General features: G+C 36.3%; 3 protein-coding genes across 3 annotated transcripts; all 3 read left to right on the top strand.

The window, feature by feature from the left end:
• The first annotated feature begins 2,558 nt into the window (after positions 1–2,558).
• Positions 2,559–4,786, top strand: LOC130739701 (uncharacterized). The gene is made up of 4 exons (XM_057592076.1): positions 2,559–2,822; positions 3,070–3,143; positions 3,269–3,335; positions 4,276–4,786. Exons 1-4 carry the CDS (start codon positions 2,693–2,695, stop codon positions 4,437–4,439), a joined length of 435 nt encoding a protein of 144 aa, XP_057448059.1. The 5' UTR covers positions 2,559–2,692; the 3' UTR covers positions 4,440–4,786.
• Positions 4,787–7,776: 2,990 nt separating this feature from the next.
• LOC130739700 (uncharacterized) lies at positions 7,777–11,901 on the top strand. The gene is made up of 6 exons (XM_057592075.1): positions 7,777–8,276; positions 8,485–8,588; positions 9,439–9,536; positions 10,493–10,704; positions 10,982–11,031; positions 11,497–11,901. Exons 1-6 carry the CDS (start codon positions 7,886–7,888, stop codon positions 11,545–11,547), a joined length of 906 nt encoding a protein of 301 aa, XP_057448058.1. The 5' UTR covers positions 7,777–7,885; the 3' UTR covers positions 11,548–11,901.
• Positions 11,902–13,023: 1,122 nt separating this feature from the next.
• On the top strand, positions 13,024–19,959 carry LOC130739699 (uncharacterized). The gene is given in 10 exon segments (XM_057592074.1): positions 13,024–13,442; positions 13,984–14,150; positions 14,286–14,508; positions 14,607–15,039; positions 15,137–15,271; positions 16,004–16,132; positions 17,014–17,426; positions 17,715–17,931; positions 18,737–18,930; positions 19,045–19,959. Coding segments are annotated over 10 exon segments (2,469 nt in total). The 5' UTR covers positions 13,024–13,080; the 3' UTR covers positions 19,241–19,959.
• The last annotated feature ends 479 nt before the right edge of the window (positions 19,960–20,438 follow it).

The raw sequence follows: 20,438 nt of genomic DNA, 5'->3' as shown, positions 1-20,438 counted from the left end.
TCTATCAGTTGGAATTCCTAGACGTAATCCCTTACCATCTAGAAAACCAAAAGGAACATTAAAACTCAAATTCTCTCTCAAAGACATTCCCAATAACAAATTTATCCTAAGACAAGGTACCCTAGGCTTGCGAATCTCCGTTGTCACCCCGGAAACTCCTGTTAGAACTCAAAACCCCACCTGTCACGTGGAAGCCCACTATTGTTCCTACCTAAGATAATCTCACCATAAGACAACAAGTTCATTGAGTGGTTTCTCTCTTGAACCGGACCCGCAATTATCTCCCGATCTCATGTTAGTCCATAAAAATCTAACACAAATCAATGATACTTGAAGTGTAGAAAGAAAAACTTTAACACACGGCGTGACCTAAGACATAGACATTCTACTTTCATTGATCTAAGCATACACCAACTCATATCAACCTCTTGATCTATTTATAAATTAGTGAAGCTCTTTTGATTATCAATTGATTGGTTAGAAGCATGAAGTACAAAGAGAAACACCATACATGAAAGATTTCCATTTACATCAATAATTGAGTTTACAACAATCAAAGAACTAAGCTATAACATTCTAGATACAAAAATAGAAAAGAACATATACAAGAGATAAGAAAGGAAGAGATGAAACCCGAAGAACGGAGACGAATCCACGACGATGGAAACTTTGTCAAGCTTTCCATAGCCACCAAGAGGTTGTCACCATGCTCCAAAGCTCCACTCTATCAATTCCTAGCTCAGGGATCCTTCCTCCATGAAGCCCAGCCTCCTCTGAATGTTTTAGGGAGGAAAAATGGTGAAGAATGGAAGAGATCCTGAGAAATATCGTGTTCTGGCCTTTTATAAGGGTTCAAGGCGGTTTGGCTCGCTTAAGCGAGCTTGAGATTCGCTTAAGCGAGAGCCTTTTCTTAACACTGAAGTACTCTGCTCGCTTAAGCGAGCATAAGTCTCGCTTAAGCGAGGGTTCACTTTCCTTCTATGCCACTGAATGGCTCGCTTAAGCGAGAAAGAATTCGGCTTAAGCGAGATTGTCTTCCAGAATTGATACCCTCTGCCATATAATTTCGCTTAAGCGAGTAAACATTTGGCTTAAGCGAAATTCTTCATTTCTTGGCCTTTTGACATCTTGTGGCACAGATCTTCATAGACTTTCTCCTATCATTGAAAACAAAAGATTAAATGTGAAAAATATAATAATTACTATATTTCTATACTAAACTTAACTATTTACTAAATTAACTACTTATGGGGATAAAATAATCAACAATCCAAGCATAGAGGTCAAATAAGTGCTTAAAATGATATTTAAAAACACGTAAAATTGGCACTTATCAATAACCATGATTTTTTTAATGAAAGATTAAAATTTACATTCCATTATAGAAGATAGTTTTAAAAAAAATGAAAAATTCAATTACAACCGATTTGGTTCAATGAGTGACTGCATCTCCATCTCATTAATTCAAAAGCTACAATGAATTGTGTGTCATATTCAAACATAAATTGTTGTTATTGTATACTTTTTTTAAGTTAAAAATATATTATATAAATAAGAAACGTTGAGAAACAACCTCTCTTAATTTGGGTAAAGTAACCTAGCCAGCATAACTCTAGACAAAATTCAGCTCATATAGCAAAAATCTCCCAAGCGCACAAGAACGTGCTAAAAACCTAGTTAAAACCTCAAGCGACTACGTACTCTTCTAAAAATATCTTCTTAAAAGTGGAACAAATGGCGATAAATTTGACGTAAGGAAACAACCAAGCCACTCGACACCTGCAACAAAGACCAAACCAAAAGAGCAGACAAAAACCCTAACAGATAAAATTAAACCAAACCACACTATATAGAGCTGATACCTAAAAACCAAGATATATAAGGAACAAAGGAAAGATAACAATGTTTGCACATGCTCTAAAAACAGCCTCCAAACTCGTAGTAGTGGCACAAATTAAAACGGACCAACCCATCTAAAACCGTACAAAAACTAAGACATTGAAGCCGGAAGGCGACTGTTGCCACAACGAGCAATATCTATACATGCCACACGTGATCCAACCAACCGCATCACACCCCACCAGCTTCCACCGACACGAGCTCAAGCCACACATGTTATTGTATATATACCTTTATCACATACACATAATTTATATTAATTTAATTAGTGCATGCATATCTCATGGATGAATTGAGGGGAGAGCATCTACATGCATATATTGTAATAGTTCAATTAAAATATCTTTACTGTACTACAAATAATAAGTAAAACTATGATGATGAAAGTATAAAATAAATAGGTGTGCATTCTTCAAATACACAGGCAGGGGAAAATGGAGCTGCTTTTGAAACTATATATGAGCATAATTAGCAATATGAGGGGGGTGATGTACTAGTTAGTGTTAGTTAGGATAAGCATCGTTAAAACTGATCGAAAGTCATCAGAAACCAATTAAGGGCCCTACAACATTAGGTGAAAAACCAACCCAACCCAATTTGTGTGAAACCTCCCAAAAAGTGATCAATGAATAATATTTAAGACTTTCTTCTAGTTTGTTTTGGAACTCTACGTTTTGTGTTTTGTGCTTTGTGTTTGCTCTCTCTCTCTCATGCGCGTGTAGGTGTGTGATGTTTCCTTCCTTGTTGTGTATAAAAGCTAAACTCACCTGCTGAAGAAAGTCACCCATATTGCATGCTCTCAACAATATTAGAAATGGAGCTTATAATCTTCATCACTCTTCTCAACATTTTTTTCTCTGCTCTACTACCAAGTACTTGTTCTTCTTCGCAAATTCAGTTGCAACCTTCACTTCATCATCAAGGTAAGCAGTAAGCACCGCCATATTTAAAAGATGGTGAACTGTCTTTGAGTGGGGCGAAGCCAGAGGAAACTCTGGTGGAAGCCTACAACGATATTAATTCATTCACTTTCTTGAGAATCCCTCATTTTATAAGTCAAATCATCTATGTTTCTTCATGATATGAGTGATTGAGGAGTTTTTTTCTTCTAAATGATCAAGTTATATCTTAATTGTAATTAATTATGCTCTTCCTTGTATGCCAATATAGGGTCAGTCAATGTGCATGCGCACGATCAGCTTCCTCTCCCAACACTGCCTAGAAAGCTAAGATTTGCTGAGAAGGTAACAGCTCAAATATGTAGAAGCTTCTTGCTTATCAAAAAAATAAAAATGGAGAAGCTTCTTTAGTCCTCATTTATTGTTATGTGATCAATTATGATATTTATTCCGGAATGTTCCTAAATTAGGTTGATGAATCTGGTGGTGAAGCCAAAGATCTTGCATCACACAAGGAGAAAGATTCCCTTCCTACAGGTAATTAATAGTAAATATTTTTTAAGTTATTATTATACTGTTAGTATTTATATTTATATATACTAGTACTAGTTACTACTAGTTTATACCTAAAAAACAATCATTGGGCTGCATTGGATGCCAAGAATCAGTTTCAAAAAAAGATGCCAAGAATCATCTCTAATTAATTAGGAATCTCAAAACCTTTTCTTGAGTACCAGGTAGCAAGAGGATCTATTTACCTTTCAGGGTTCAGGCACCAAATCAAGTGAGATTTTATCAAGTTAGGGGTAAACAAAGAGACTATTAAAGGAGTGGAAAGAATAGCATCTATGGACTTTCTACATATACCTTCCCCTATTTTTTTTTTCTAAGTCAATAATCACCTTAACTCGTTGACACAGTACAAATAGATTAATTGACGTTACGTACTTATTTTAAAATAAAAAGTGAATGAATCACTTCTTATGAAATGAGATGAAAGTCTCGCACATTAAATAAGCATACAATGCATATTCACAGACACATTAACTGATTAGAGAAAAAAATTTGAAAGCCACATATTAAATTATAGGATATAACTTAAATCTGACTTTAGTACTTCAGGTGTTATTTTCAGCTGCCTTCTTTATTCGTTAAGAAGGAAGAATTTACTTTGACAATTTTGGATTTCTAATATACATATGTATATTATGTATGCAAATTGGACACATAATATGCCACCAATGAAGCGACCACCTTTTGAAGATGACCTGTTTTCCAAAAGCAAGAGTGCTTTTTACAATTTATATATAATTGAGACAAAATAAGAAATGATACAAAAATATATTCTATATTATCCAAGGCATTGTTTTATGATTTGATTCTGCTCAACTCATGTGTATTATATCAATTTCAATTTTCAAATACACATAAAAGATTAGTTAGCTAACATGTTTACGAAATTATGGAACTTTTGCAGGGAAGAAATACGATAGGAAACAAAACATGGTGCTGGGCAACAAGGAGTCAAGACAAGAATGGATAGAAGGGGAGGACGACACTTCAAAATACTTTACGATGGATTACCACGGCGTCAGAAGACGACGTCCCATACACAACAAGCACTTACCGGTGACTCCATGAAGCAAGACTTAGCTAGTAAAAAAACATAACATAGGAGGTCTTCTAAGTTACAATTTTGACTAATGTATGCACTTATATATGTAACATATATGTTAATGTATTATGTATTAACGCTCTACCTTATAGTTTGAAGGTATTTTTTTCCGTTTTACCTATTTTTAGAAGAAAAAAGCACTATTAGGGTGCATAGCAAAATCCTAAAATTCGTGACCAAACTAGCTAGGACTTGGGAGTTGGGTTTGGCACCCCACCTATGGGGCTTGGCACCCCACTTTATTAAATACGGAATTTAAAATTCCGTATTCTTCATATTGAATACGGAACTTAAAATTCCGTATTGTATTTAAGCATGCGTGTCACATTTTCAACCACTCATTATATACTAAAATAGATACGGAATTTTATTTTCCGTATTGATACGGAACTTTAAATTTCGTATTTAATAAAGTGGGGTGCAAAGCCTAAGGGGTGGGGCTCCAAACCCAATTCCCCTAGGACTTCAACCAAATAGCAAGTTCTTTTAATATACTTCCTCCGTTCTAAAATGTAAGTTGTTTTAAAATTTATATCATATTTCAAAATATAAGCTGTTTTGTAAAACCAATGCAATTTTTCTCTCTTTCTTCCTTATATACCCTCATTTAATATTATATCTCTTAATTACACATTTAATTTTCACCTATCACAACTCTCACTATCCACTTAACCAATAATAACATTTCTCTCTCCTTAATATAACACAACTTTAAATAGGGGTATTTTAATAAAAAAAATTATCCATTAATGAGCTCTTAAACAATGTGCACAACCTAAAACAACCTATATTTTGGAACCGAGGGAGTATTTATTTGTCTCAATGAACATTTTGATGATTTCTTCTTGGAGTTAGTGGTCAGACATTGGGGTTACCATATATGGCCAACATTTCGGAAAACATGTTCTCGGAAAGCAAGAAACCAGTTTGTAATAATAATACTAGTTGTAGGTGGAATCCAACATGATATATTTGATTGTACTATTAGTAAACAATTTTTTTAATCTTAATGGAAGCACGTTATTATCATCGAAATTTGGATATTGTCGTCCAACTCATTAGACTACGCTTGGCTCTTGCTGAATTATGGGGTTTTGTTTACTCCTGATACTATGGGGTCGAGCGCTCAATCTGCAATACCTATGTTTGACTGGAAGTGCTGAACTATTTTGACATACTTGCACTCTAAAGTTTAAACATAGATCAAAGTACACATACGAGTGATGACTTCCATTCATCTGATCAAAATTTATATATAGATTAAGGTACACTTAACTAGAAGTTTTATATCAAACTTCAGTTAACTACACAAACATAACCTAAATTCTTGCATTCATATGATTAACATTGTACTATGTAGGGTTGCTGAATCTTTGTGTTGTTTCAACAAGCCTTGACTTAGCTGTGGAGGTTTAATGATTGGCTCAGATTTCGGGTGCAATAATTCTTTATTTCAAGTAGCTAGATTTCTAAAGAATCATGTAAGCAGTAATATATAATGCAACTTTGGTCCCCGACGTTTACCAATGCCACGATTTTGGTCCCCCACCTAATTTAATTACATGGATGGTCCCCGACGTTGTAGGTCGTGTGCAACGTTAGTCCTACCGTTTATTTCTTAATGGAGAAGGCTTACGTGGACGTCCAGTTGGAGAGAGAAATGAGGTATGAGGAGAGAGGGAAGCATGTGAGTATCACGTGACCCTTATCTGAACCCATTATACCCAAACCCCTGACCTCCCTGGAACGAAGAAGGTAACGCGATTTAGATCCCTAGGGTTTCAGATTTGGGTATAATGGGTTCATATAAGGTTCACGTGAGTTCACGTGATACTCACGTGCTCCCCTCTCTCCTCAGATCTTCTTTTTCTCTCCAACTAGACGTCCACGTAAGCCTCTTTCATTAAGAAATAAACGGTAAGACTAACGTTGCACGCAGCCTACAACGTCGGAGACCATCCATGTAATTAAATTTGGTGGGGGACCAAAATCGTGACATTGGTAAACGTCGGGGACCAAAGTTGTAATTAAGCCAAACAAAATATCAACTCATGAATCAACACCCCAGCATATGTGCAAACAACACATAAGACATTCCCGAATGAGGCTCACTGCATTAAATATATTTACTTTTCAACTCTCATGATCTCAATGGGGGTCGTAAAAACCTAATCCAAATGAAACCAAACTATGAAATATGTGGCTCACATTCACCCAAACGGGTCACGATTAAATTGGGTTGCGGGTTTGCGATTGGATTAGGTCAGCACAATCAGACACGGGCCTCTTATTAATTAAGCCCAAACACTTTTTTTTGCTTGTTCAAAATTCCAAGGTTTTCTTTGTAGCTTAAAAAAAATGCATATACATAAGAATGGGCCTTATTTTTTATTGGTCATATATTTATCCTTTGAAATATCCCAATTAAAATAACATTTGCCTATGTTGGGCCTTTAGCCTTCGGCTTTTTTTTACCATAAATTTGCAAATATGTGGTTGCTACTTGCTACGGTGTTATTTGGGCTTGGGCCCTTTTTTAATACGATCTATTTACAAAGTTGAAGACCAAAATAAAAAACAAATAAATACTCACAATCCTTAATAAAAATTTGGAAAAAAAAAATCCACTATAAAATAACAAATGGAAAATTAGTGGGAGGAAATGATGTAATTGTTCTTTTATTGTTTTGATTCCCACAAAGTCCAGCCTGCATTAAAGTGAGGATTATACATCCATCTCATTCATTGGGTGTAGGTATAAAGTTATAGGAAAGTTACTAGCTAATCCACTACAATTAGGGCCAGAAGACCTATTTTTAGAAACATAAACAACTTTCATAAGGAGAAGATGAGTGTGTTTTGTTGAAAGTCGGTTTTGAGAAATCTTATGATGATTAGCCGGAGGTTTTTAAATTATATGTTGAATAAGATGAGTTTTTTTATGATAAATGAAGGTGTTTATGATGTGTTTAAAAATTGCATATATTTCCATCATAATACGGAGTCCCAATTGCAAATTTTAATTCTGATAGAGACTTAAAATAATGCAATCCTTTACAAAGTTATAGAATAGTTACTTGCTAATAAGCTGCGGTTGGTGCTGAGATTTCTAGTTTCAGAAAACCAAACAAGCGAAACAACTTTTGAAATCTGAAAAGAATAGTTTTGAAAATTGAAAGTTTTCATACCATTGAACCATCATCACATAAACTAAATTCACTTAATTTAAAAAAAAAAAAAAAATCATGACTTGGTGACCAAAATTGTATTTAATTAAGAAAATGATATAAAAAGATACATAAATGATAAAACAAAGCTTCATTTTTCCAATCTCTTTCTTGTGTTCCTCTTCTTACTCTTGCAATCTTCTTCAACCTTTCTCTCTGACTTTCTTTCTACTGTGACACGAGCAATGGAGGACTTCTGGAAGAGAGCCAAGACATTCGCGGAGGAGGCGGCGAAGAAATCGCAAGCCCTCACCAGCTCCTCCGCCACCGCCCGGATCGCCGATCTCGTCTCCGAAACCGCCAAGAAATCCAAGGATTTCGCCGCCGAGGCCTCCAAACATGCCGACATCATCAAAACCGCCGCCCTCCGCCAAGCGGATCAGATCAAGTCGTTCTCCGACACCATCTCCATCCCTCCCCAACTCTCCGCCATTGCCGCTGCTGCTACCGCTACGGCACCACCACAACCCTCCGTTTCTGAGGAAGACCTTGAAAAGTTCTGCGTCACCGATGATCTCAGATCCTTCGTCAAAGGGCTCACTTCTACCACCTTCACAAACTTTACCCTCAGTTCTGGTAATTTCCGAGAATTTTGTTCATCGTTTCACTGTGATTTCTTTGTGATTCTCTGTAAAAACTGAAAACAAAGGCGAAATGATTGGTAGTAAAATTAGTAATCATTCTGTGTTAGGATCATAGACCTATGAACAATGCAATGATTGAACAGTTTTGATTAGAAAATGTTTTGGTTGGTTTGATTGAGTGAGTGCATTTGGAAATGTAGATGAATCTGAGGGTTCTAATGTGCCCACTTCGGGCTCGAATGTTCGGAAGGATCTTAATGAGTTCCAGGAGAAGCATGCCACTCTTGTTTTAACTACTGTCAAGGTGAATACAGAGCTTACTATTTTTATTTAATCTAGTGTGTTTTTATATTGGGTGTGATTGGTTTGTAATGCATTTCGCTTCACATGTTTACTTTAGTTATGTGCCAAGGGCATGAGGAGTAAGGCTGCAAGAGATAGCATCCATATTTTAGTATTAGTGTGTTGAGGTGATTGCTTTATAATGCATTCAACTTCACATGTTTACTTTAGAAATATGTAAAGGCATGTGTAAGTGTGACTCGTGCAAGTTGCATTTTATTTTCTGGGGAACAAACAACAATGATGCATGATTAAGAAATGCATGTACGCTTTGCTTTGATATCCTTTTTTGTATGCTTGCTTTGATATCCTTTTTTCCTTCTAATTCATTGTTTTTATGGTTGATGGTGGTGTTGCATTCATATATACAGGAGTTGTATCATATGAGAATGGTCTCTCTATGTGATAATGGTAGGAATAAATCGCGACTGTTTGTAATCATGAATGGTGAAGTTTTAAACATTAAATCACTTGACTATTTTTAAAAGTTGCATGGCATTTTTAAGTGGTCACGTGACCATTAAGTAATTTTTTATCTTGACCATTCATGGTCCCGCTGTCCCTTTTTACATGTCGTGTTTGAGTTTGATTTCTTTTCATCCTCTGTTGTTTTTTTATTGAGATGATAATAATTCATTAAAAGTACCACCTGCTTATATTGCCATAGTATATCGACATTTACCAGCAGTAATGCTAAATTGCTTATATAATGTATGGAATATGGATTGAAAAAACATGTATGTATTTGAAAATGCAAGTTATCACAGGATGGCTAGTTACAATTATATACTTTAATTGTTATTCTTTTACAGGAAATTTCAAAGTTGAGATATGAACTATGTCCGCGTGCTATGAAAGAAAGACACTTTTGGAAGATATATTTCATACTTGTCAACACCCACGTGGCTCCGTAAGCATTATATCTTTTTAACAAGTGATGTACTGTGTTAGATTTGTTAATGAAGGTGCAGAATTTTGCTATTATATGTGATATTTTTGTTTAAAATGTTCTCTGACAGTTTCTGTATTCTTTGAAGAAATACTATTCACATAAAAGAGGAAGTACAAGAAAGAAAATAGAAAATATACTAGTGATCTCTGCTGGCTTTTGCTATGTACTTATGTATGCTAAAATCAAGTTGTTCTGTAACAAAGTAAAGGAATACAAGTAAAAAGGAAAGATAGAAAATGTTGTGGAACAGCACATTTTAATGATTCTGTTGTTCTACACATTGTTTGGTTCTGAAATTTATGCAACAATGGAAATAATATATAAAATATTAAGAAATTTTCTTGTTAATCATTTTATATGCAATTTCATATCAGGATGTATTCATATTCTTCTCTTAAGTCAGGATTCTAGATAGACAGAAAAAGTATTAGATGATCTCAATAGGTCAGATTTCAAAGTGATAATTCTGGCTTGTGTTTCTAGATTCCTGGCCTTGTATGTTAAAAGAGACGAGATGGCATTAGGAAACTTTTGTAGTATGAAAAAGAGCATTTCTGGTTTCGAATCTGGTTGCACAAGTATTAGACAGAGATCCTAATGTTGACAATAAAGCTAACTAGCTAAGATTTCTTCTACCTGTGATGCAATTAAATTAAATTTGATAGGGGCCTAGGCTAGTAATTATCTAGGAGAATATTTGAGCAAGATATGCTGAGTGAGTGTGTTCAGGGAATGAATTATTTACTTCTGGAATTGTGGTATATTATGAAAAGACTGTGACCCTGTAGATATCATTTTTATGTATTAGAGTTGGCACTTGGGTTCTAAATAGTTTGAGCTGCCTAAATAATTTGAGGGCAGTGTTTTAACATTTTTAAGTTAGCATCATCCAATAACTATGATGTTACAATCAGGTATGAGAAGCGATATATGGAGGAGGTTCAGCTCAGAGAAGCAGCAAAGCAGAATGTGGATACTGAGGTAGAGCAAACTGCTGTTAGTGGAGGATCTGGAAAGGCTGAAGCAACAGGGAAGAATTTGAAGAGTAAATCTTCCAATTCATCCTCTGAGCAGGACTTGGATTCATTTCTTCTTGGAGACCTTGAAGACAGTGATGGAGGTCCAGGTATATTACTCACAGTTTGTTTAGATTTCAATACAGAAACATGCAGTTTTTGTATGTTGAATCAGTAACTGAAATTTTGCGCATTATGTGGGAATTATGTGCAAAAGCATGAATACTTAACATTCTTAAGATTCCTAGAAAAGAACTAACTAGATTTTGAAATCTCAGGGCAGACATTGTCTTTGATAGTTAACTAAGATTTGTCTGTCATAATCGCACCATGGTCTTGTCATTGTGCCTCTCTACTTTTAGATTGATTATCTTTTACATCTTTCAGATGATGGTGAGGGCAGCTTTGATGATGATTTTGACAAGATTGGCAATTCTGTAAGTGCTTTTTATCTGGATCTACTTTGGATTTCTGTTTTCCTTTCATTTACCATTCTTTAGCCACCTTAATGTTGTTTGAGCCCAAGCAAACAAGACACTTTCTATGTGTTTGTTAAAATAAAATGGGATAATAATCTATGTGTATTCTGTAAAACTCATTTTGTTATTAGTAAATATAAGAGGGGCGATAAAAATAGAAGGAGTATCAGAAGGGCAGCATGACATTTGGCACATGGGTAGAACAGAATGTACAGAATGTTCTTTTTTCTTCAGTTCCACCTTTTTCAGTGAAACCAAAATGTACTAGCTACTTCAATGTTGATTGAGAAGGAGTATTTTGAGATATTTGTAAAGGTTCATTTGCATAGTAGACCTCCCTCAGCATTAATAATAAACTTTAGCTGCACACATCTTTTCTTGATATGCTGAATTTGATTTTTATCACTTCATGGGTGCTTTCAGGATGTTGAAGATGAGAAGCATGTGAAGAAAACATCTTCTGCAACAGTTTAGTATGTGCAATTACTTGTGTTTGAGACTCTAGTGAAAATGAAGTTTGCTGCTTGAAACTAACTGAGATATCACTGAATGGTAAAAAGATAAAAGGTTGCAGCAGGTCTGGAGTTCAAGAATGATGGCTGTGACAATGTGTAGATTTGGTGAGCTGGTTAGGAAAACTCAAGTTATTCGTTATTGTTTATTTGTTCATCGTAGTGCCCTATATAGTGGCGCATATCGTTAGATAAACAAGTTGGCGATGTACAGTTTACCTTATTTGTTGATGTGTTATCAGTTACCAAATTCTTACATATGAAGTTTTAACTAGTGAATAGCGCGAGCATAAAAACTCGGCCTTTGTTGCAAGAACTTGATGGTTTTGTGTGGATACTAGTATTATAGTATTTAATCCGTCTAATAATTTACATGTAATATTGATTTGATATAGTATTCACATAATACTGTGTATTTCTCAAAAGTGGGTACGTGTTTACTTTACAAACAAGAAATCCCGTGAATAGAACTCCATTTTTTTTTTGGTTACATGGGAAGATAAAACAAACTAGACTAGCAATAGAACTCCATTAGATTCAATTCTATCAGTTTCCACATTCCAGGTTCCAAACAAAGCTAAAAGCTGAGATGAGGTCATAGGCACACCATAGAATGAAAGCAGGCCTAATAGTTCATAACATCAAATGTAGAAAACTTATGAACTTCTCTGTGCATAGAGTCTATTAAATCAGCAAATGCTTAATCAATCCTACCTTGACAACAATTGCATCTCAAAGATTCACAACATTCATGTGATTGTGAAAAAAGTATCACATAAAAAAATCAACGACACAACTTTAGGAGTTTTTGTTTTTGTTGCCATGAGACTAATCTCTCAGGTCTTGAGGTTCAAAGATTACGTTAAGTTGATAGGTTTTTTTCAACAAATATTTTTCCATACGATCGAACCCTAGACTAGATGCTTAAGGAATCTAATTATCTATGAGTTGTGTTACGCCTTGTTGACACAACTTTGTTCTTCACCGGACGCTTGAATTCACTCATCATCCCACGACTTTGGGACTTTGGCTTGTCAGATGTTAATCTATCGCCGATGATGAACGAAGCAAGTCTAAATATCCTAGCTGAGATTACGCATGACTTACCCCATTTTCAACATTAAAAGGTTGGGTTCGTCTACCGTCGCTAATATGAGGTCTGCATTTACGAATGATCAACAAATACTTCTATAAACCACTTACGATCGTGGATGCATGGGTCAGGCTAACCCCCTAATGATAATCGGAACAAGTTTAAATTTCCTAACTAATTATGCACAATTTACCCTATTCATTAACATTAGAAGGGTGTCTTCGACTACCATCATTGATATGAGGACTGTATTTGTAAATGATCGGCAAGTACTTCTATAAACGATTTATGGTCCTGGATGCATGGGTCAGAAAGCGCGACCTCACTCACCAGCTCAACTCATAAGTACTAGTGAATAAAATGAAGAGTATCCAGTGTGTTTGAACTTTGAGAATATTTTTCATGGCATTCCGCTCCCTCCTCCGTCACATTCCTCACTCCAACACCAAACTCACACTCCTCCGCTCCTCTTCCTTCTTCTCATCCTGCTGCCGCCGCCAAACCTCCCCGCCGCCGCCTCAATCTCCGCCGTCACCAAAGAAGGTCCCATTCACGGTGTCCATTCACGGCAAGAAATGGCAGGACCCTTATCACTGGATGTCCAACGTCGACGACCCGCATCTCCTCGACCATCTCAACCGCGAAAACACCTACGCCGACGCCTTCATGGCCGACACCCTCAACCTCCAATCCACCCTCTCCTCCGAGATGAAAGCCCGATTACCCGCCACCGTTTCCACTCCCCCTGAGCGTTGGGGACCCTGGTTCGTTCCTCCTCCATTTCCCCTTAATCAAATAGAGTAATTTATGATTCCATTTGAGCTTACTTGATAGCATAGCGCTTATGTAAGTGTTTGGGAGAGCTTATGCAAACAGCTTATGACTGTTTTGAGCTTATTTTCATAAGCTACCCAGGATGGCTTCTGATAAAGAGCTTATGCTTATATATAGCTTATTTTTAATTTATTTCAATAAATTTTTAAACATAGCTTATGAAGAAGCGCTTATGTCATAAGCGTTTATGGTCGCTTTAATTAAGCTGTTTTCCCAAACGGGTCTAATACCATTGCATTTTCACTAATGAAGTGCATGTTTTTAAGATTTAGTAATCATTTTTATTTGAATGAGTAACTGTAGTTGAAAATTGATAATGTGGAACTATCTATGAATGGGGACTGTACCAATGTTGGTGAAGTGAGAATCCAATATTCCAATTGTAGCAAATGTACCATTTTTTGTTTGTTTTTATGTTTAACTCTTTGCATTGTTTTCTTGGTCTTATTTTTTTCATGTTATCTTGGTCAGGCTATATTACCAGTACATTCCAGAGGGAAAGGAGTATCCTGTGCTGTGTAGGAAGCTGGAAACGGAGAGAAGTGGTTTTCTGAAGACCCTTTTGCTTCGCGGTGGAATGGCAGGATCCAAAAAGGAGGAGATTTTGCTTGACTGGAATGAACTAGCTGAGAAATATGGTAAGTTTCTTCTTGCTTCGACTCACACACGCATACACATGTATTGGTGTTTCCATTCCTTTCGTGATTGTTGTGAGGGAAAAAGCTTGGTTGTTGTTGTATTTTTTGTTGTTGATAATATGGTCCATAATGCAGGGTATGTACACGTTGGAACATGTAGAATTTCACCTGATCACAACTACCTCGCATACACAGTTGATGTTTCTGGTGGCGAGCGGTTCACGCTTCATGTGAAAGACCTTAGAAGTGGATTAATAGACCCAAAAGTAGAAGTTGATGGTGTTGTTAGCCTGGCATGGGCCCAAGATGCAAGTTCTCTGTTTTATACTCTGTCAGATGAAAACCAGCGACCTTGCAGGTAAAATTATAATCGGGCGTTCGTTTTTTTCAGGGTTGGAGAAGGGAATGGGTTTCAGTTTATGATGGTATCCTAACTTTCGTGTGGTTTTATGGCAGGGTCCTCTGTAAAAAACTTGGACATGATCATGTGAATGATCTCCTAATATTTACTGAAAGTGATTCCAGTTTTTGTGTGGACATAACAAGCACAAAAGATGGCAAGTTCATAACTGTGAATTCAAACTCAAGGACTTCATCCGAGGAAGGAACTTATATGTCTTCTTTTATGAATTTACTATGAGTTTATTCTTTTCTAGTAACATCTGGATCTTGATGCTTATCACAGGTTTATGTTATAGATTCGGCCAATCCAATGGATGGTTTACAAAGATTATGTAAACGTACTTCTGGTGTCCAGTACTTTGTGGAACATCATTCTGGTTTATTTTATATCCTTACTAATGCTCCTCTTCCTGACGGTCAATGGTCTGGTGATGGTTATTACCTTGTTAGATGTCGTGTTGAAGATATAGATTCAGCTAAATTGCAGGTTTTTTTATCAGCTTCATACATCTTGATTTTGAGTTCTCTACTTTCTCTCTGTTTGTGTGTCTAACTCCTCTTAGTATGCTTATGTTTTTCTTCAGAATATAATCCTTCCTGATGAAGATATGAGCCTGTGTGATATGGACATCTTTAATGGACATCTGGTTCTTTTCCTCAATAAGAAAGATCTTCCTCTGTTTTGTTCCTTGGAATTTCCTATCCAAATTGATTTCAAGGTATATGGATTTCAACTTCAATAAATTGTATTGTTTACCACTTGAGTTGAAAGGTTTATGTTACTTTTGTTCTTGAGTTAGCCTCTGCAGAATCTGATCAGGGTGAATGTTTAATGTGAATTACAGAAACAAAAAGGGAATATCATCACACAAAAAAGTTATCGCTGATTTTCCTTTCCTAATTCTTTTATACCCTGAGTCAGTCACACATGCACCCACCTGCACGGTGTGTGATGTTCAACCAATATGAATCAGATGTAATAATTTGATGAAGATAAAGATATCTTCTGAAGAGTATAATCAAAACAGAAAATTCATTTTGCTGTCTTGTTCGGCCCTAGGTAAATGTCTCATTAGATATTAAATTGTATTCTGTAGCCATGACAGATACACTACTGGAAAATGAACATGTCAATAGCAGATTTCAGTCCTCCCTCCCCCTCCATTTTTTTCTTCCAAAACTGACCATAACATTATTTGAATATGGATGTTCAAATCCAAAGTGAAATATAAATTTATTGGATGTTATGTTTGCACTTCCAGAGATTGGATGTCATGTTAGACATTTGCTATTTGTACATATTATTTCCCCTGCAGCATGCACTCTAGAATGCATCAGTTGTTAACTCTAACATAAAGCTCCACTAAGATGAAATATAAAAAAACTGTGTTGTGTCAATTTAACACTTACATGTGAACATATGTTTGATCTTATCTTGTGTTGCTTTGTAGCATGAAGTATACATTCAAGACCTGAAACCGTGGTACTTTCCTCTGCCATCAAATACATGCAGTGCCACTCCTGGTTCAAATCATGACTTCCTGAGTGCCGTTTACCGCGTGGTTCTTTCATCTCCTGTGGTATGACAACTTATAATTATGAATGCACTACATATTTATACATTCAATCATAATATGCTTAATTCATTTGATCATTGAATGTGAATCTTCTTGTTAAAATCTTTATTTATTAATAGTTCTGTCAATATTGAAAATATTGAGTGTTCAGAGGAAGGTGCTGAATAAATATATCTGAGAATTCATTAACGTTTTCTAATTTCACCTTGATGGCCCAAATAACAGCTGTCTCCACTGGACTCTAACCCATTCCCTTTGATGTTCTCTTCAACTTGCATGGTCAACTGAGGTTGAGCCACTTCCAGTGAAGGGGAAGGTTGTTCCTAAGGATCATCATTGTACCAGTTGATGCCCTGTTTTTTCATCCACATACTCAATAGCCTCTCCTTAGATTTTCCACTTCCTCCAAGGCTTCTATCCTTGAATGTTTGATAATAGAACAAACTAAAAAGAATTATACTCCAAGGTTTTCTCTTGAACAAAAGGTTTTTCTTTTCATACGACTTTCAACATTCTCTAAATGACTCCATTCATCTTGATTCCCCCTAGTTATGCAACTAATCCCCTCGAACTGATTAATTGCTCTGACTGTCCTTACCTACTTTTCCCTGATGAAAATATAAGAAAGAAGCCCCACATTGCTTAGTTAGGGACAAATTGAATGGTTTATAAGCCCATGATGAAAATATAAGAAAGAAGTCCCACATTGCTTAGTTTGTGAATAATTAAATGGTAAATACAACCCTCTAGCTTATAAACCATTCAATTGTCCCCAACTAAGCAATGTGAGACTTATTTTTTATATTTTCATCATTTCCTTATCTTCTGCCCTAACTTTGAAACTTCCATGTTAAACTTGTTTTCCTTTGAAACTGATTGGACAGATGCCGGATGTAATTGTTGATTATGACATGTCAAGACAGACATATTCAATTGTGCATCAAGAGGAAGTGAATTGTAGTTCTGTTGGTCAGACACGCATCCCAACGTTTGAGCTAAATAAGAATAAATTTGAAGAGGCGTGTACTGATAAGGATGAGTGTGTCACAAATTCTGATTCACAGAGATCGAGGGACTTTTCTGAAGTATACTGTTGTCAGAGGGAGGAAGTTATTTCCCATGATGGTGTTAAAGTTCCATTAACCATTGTATACTCTAGAGAATCCTGGCAAAAGGGTCAATCCCCAGGACTTTTAGTAGGCTATGGAGCATATGGAGAAGATCTTGATAAGAGCTGGTGTTCAGATCGGCTGAGTTTATTGGATCGTGGTTGGGTAGTCGCATTTGCTGATGTAAGGTTGGTTGCTTGGGTTTTCTTTTTCGTCTTTTATATATGGCATAGGCTTGTTCTTGTGATATGCTGATGGCTCACGAGTTGAGATCATGAAATTGAATGTTTTGCATATTGGGATTTGTTATATGATCCTGTTAGCCTGCCTATAAATGGGAAATTTATGTTATGATATTTATACCTTATATATTTGTGTTTGTGTGTTGGCCGTGATAAAGTGAATTTTTTATTTATGACATTTCTAGCCTCTATTCATGTTTAAATTTAATCATGTGGTAATCTGTATTATGCCAGAGGTGGCGGTGGTGGAGGTCTTTCATGGCATAAATCTGGGAGTGGAATAAACAAACACAATTCAATATTTGACTTTGTATCGTGTGGAAACTACCTGGTTAGTGAGGGTTATGTTCACAAAGACCAGCTTGCCGCTATTGGATGGAGTGCAGGCTGTCTTCTCGTTGGTGCAGCTGTGAATATGTATCCACAACTCTTCCGTGCTGCCATATTAAAGGCAAGTTTTGCGTAATTGTGATTGTTACTTTATTGTGCAGGATAGCTTGTCAGAGATGTGAGGTGTGAGAGTGAAAAATGATTGGGGATCTTTCAAATTTAAATTCTTTTATTAGCACAGTTTCTTTACTGTCTAGCTAAATCTCATTTCTTGCAATGTTTTGTCAAAATTCTAAAGTCTAAACAATTATCACTTTGGATAAAAATTACCCTCAAAGAAGTATCAAGCTTCTGTGGTAAATAACCTAAAATTATCATTGGAGAACCAAGATTAGTTTTTTATTCCCTGGAAGCATATCTCACTGAATCTGAATTCTATCGTTTGGCTCTTAAAATCTCTTTTTCGCCCCCCCCCCCCCCTTTGTGTGTGTTACTCACGTGCTTCTTTCTTGAGAAAACTTCTTAGGAAGTCACTCATCTCATATTTCTCCCAAGGAAAGATGCTTAACTTTGAAGGGGCACCTTGTTATAAGTAGTATTTGTCAAATCTTATATGCCCTCGTTAGCTGTATAGTCTCATACCTATACAGCCTCAGAATACCTCTTGTTTCCCTTGCTACTAATGCAGGATCAGTTCAGCCATGTTTCCCCCACCTAGAAGCCTTGCCAATAGCCGCTCTCCTTCTCATTGCACCGACTATCTCTCTCTTTCTGTGTGTGTGTGTGTCTGTTTTATATGCATTGACTTTAGAGAAAATGTGGCAATGAACTAAATAAATAAATTCACCCATTTTGATTAATAAGGAGAATTAATTTTATCAATATTTTGCACACTTTATCCACAATACTTTTTTTTTCACCTGCAGGTACCATTTCTTGATGTATGCAACACTTTGATGGATCCCAGTCTACCCCTGACAATTCTGGATTATGAAGAATTTGGAAATCCTGAAATACAGTCAAGCTTTGATTCTATTTTTAGTTATTCTCCTTATGACAACATTCCTCAAGGCAGTTGCTTTCCTTCAGTTATGGTTACATCAGCCATTAATGATTCAAGGCAATCTCACTCTTTACCATCTATCAATATGCATTCTTTACCTCCTAATTATACACAAAGCAGCTGTTAGCCCCTTCAAAGTTTTTTACGTTACCATTTGACATTCCTTTTCAGGGTTGGAGTTTGGGAAGGTGCTAAATGGGTAGCTAAAGTACGAGACAGTACCTGCTCTCATTGTTCTCGTGCCGTCATCATGAAAACAAGTATGATAGGAGGACATTTTAGTGAAGCTGGTCATTATGCTCAATGTGATGAAAAAGCCTATGACTATGCTTTCCTCATGAAAGCTTTTGGGGTTTTTAATCAATAACTAGTGGTTGGATGGTCAGTATCAAGGGAAGGCTTTCATATGTCAAGGAATATGATGAATTATTTATATCCTCAAAGTTCACAGCCAATGCCCAGGCTTCAGACTTCAGTGATCAGATAAGTTTGAACATCTATACTTATTTCGTAGATTTTTATCTGTGGGTACCATTGAAGCCACATCGCAACCATCAAACCGAGTACCAACAGTTCTTTCTTCACCTTTAGATTGTGGAGTTTCAGATCACCAGCCCACTTCTTCGCACTCGCCAGCAGGTCCCATCTTGAGCCATCCATCCATCCAACTTCGCCCGAGCCCGCCTTGAGGTCAAGGCTAGTCTTGATGGGGTTGGAAATGGTAGCAACATAGTTTCTAAGAGCTTCAAGAAGGGCAAGCCAAGTAGGAGATCTAAGCGCAAAGGGAAAAGCAGATGACAAATCATGTTTTAGTCTTTTCATGCATTTTTATTGGTTACATAAGTTCTAAAATATTACATTGTCCAAAAAAAAAGTTCTAAAATATTCCAAATTCATGGATTAGTGTCATGTGTACGGCCATCCTTTTTTCTTTCTAGCTTAGTTTGTGCTTAGTGCATTTCTCTAGCTTGCTTTTTTTTTTGTCAAAGCTTGTTTTGTATCTTCAACTTACCAAATATATGTTTTGTATTATGCGAAGTTACCTTTACAATTCATTGGATACACATAAAATCCATTTCGCTTTTTAAAATTTCACTTTGGAGGTTGGTTACTCCATGTCTCTTCTATTATATATCGCTTTCATTACTTCTTTCTTTTCTCTTCCTTTCTCACTCTCGGTGTTCGTTGGATATATGCACTATGCAGATGTCTACACGCCATTTTTCTAAACAAAATGATCACAGACTTATCTTTGTTCTAATAGGTTAAGGACACATTGTTAGAACCCTCAGAACTTGATCCATTCCGAAATCCTGTTAACCAAATGGCAGCATTGGATTATTATGGGTGTGTTTGGATGCACGTTGGATCAGGCCTGATCCACGTTTAAAGACCTCAAACGTGATTTTTTCATCTCCATTGATGTTTGGATGTTAAATGTTGATCCAATTCTGGCCCCAGAATTGGATCCATCCTAACACAACAATTTGTTGCTTTAGCATCAATGTTGATCCAATTGTCCCCTTTCCCTTTTACAGATCCAATTCAAGTCTATCAGATCCAAT

This window comes from Lotus japonicus, chromosome 2 (assembly GCF_012489685.1).
Source record: "Lotus japonicus ecotype B-129 chromosome 2, LjGifu_v1.2".
NCBI classification, from domain to species: Eukaryota; Viridiplantae; Streptophyta; class Magnoliopsida; order Fabales; family Fabaceae; genus Lotus; species Lotus japonicus.
Note: the sequence above shows the minus strand (reverse complement) of the source record. Positions and strands in the feature narration are given on the sequence as shown.

What these genes read in the sequence shown, in the direction of transcription:
- LOC130739701 (XM_057592076.1), top strand. Translation starts at nt 2,693, where the DNA reads ATGCTCTCAACAATATTAGAAATGGAGCTTATAATCTTCATCACTCTT. An exon ending in AGCTAAGATTTGCTGAGAAG is followed by an intron (nt 3,144 to 3,268) that starts GTAACAGCTCAA and finishes TTCCTAAATTAG; the next exon opens with GTTGATGAATCTGGTGGTGA. An exon ending in GAAAGATTCCCTTCCTACAG is followed by an intron (nt 3,336 to 4,275) that starts GTAATTAATAGT and finishes GAACTTTTGCAG; the next exon opens with GGAAGAAATACGATAGGAAA.
- LOC130739700 (XM_057592075.1), top strand. Translation starts at nt 7,886, where the DNA reads ATGGAGGACTTCTGGAAGAGAGCCAAGACATTCGCGGAGGAGGCGGCG. An exon ending in GTCAACACCCACGTGGCTCC is followed by an intron (nt 9,537 to 10,492) that starts GTAAGCATTATA and finishes TGTTACAATCAG; the next exon opens with GTATGAGAAGCGATATATGG. An exon ending in TTGACAAGATTGGCAATTCT is followed by an intron (nt 11,032 to 11,496) that starts GTAAGTGCTTTT and finishes GGGTGCTTTCAG; the next exon opens with GATGTTGAAGATGAGAAGCA.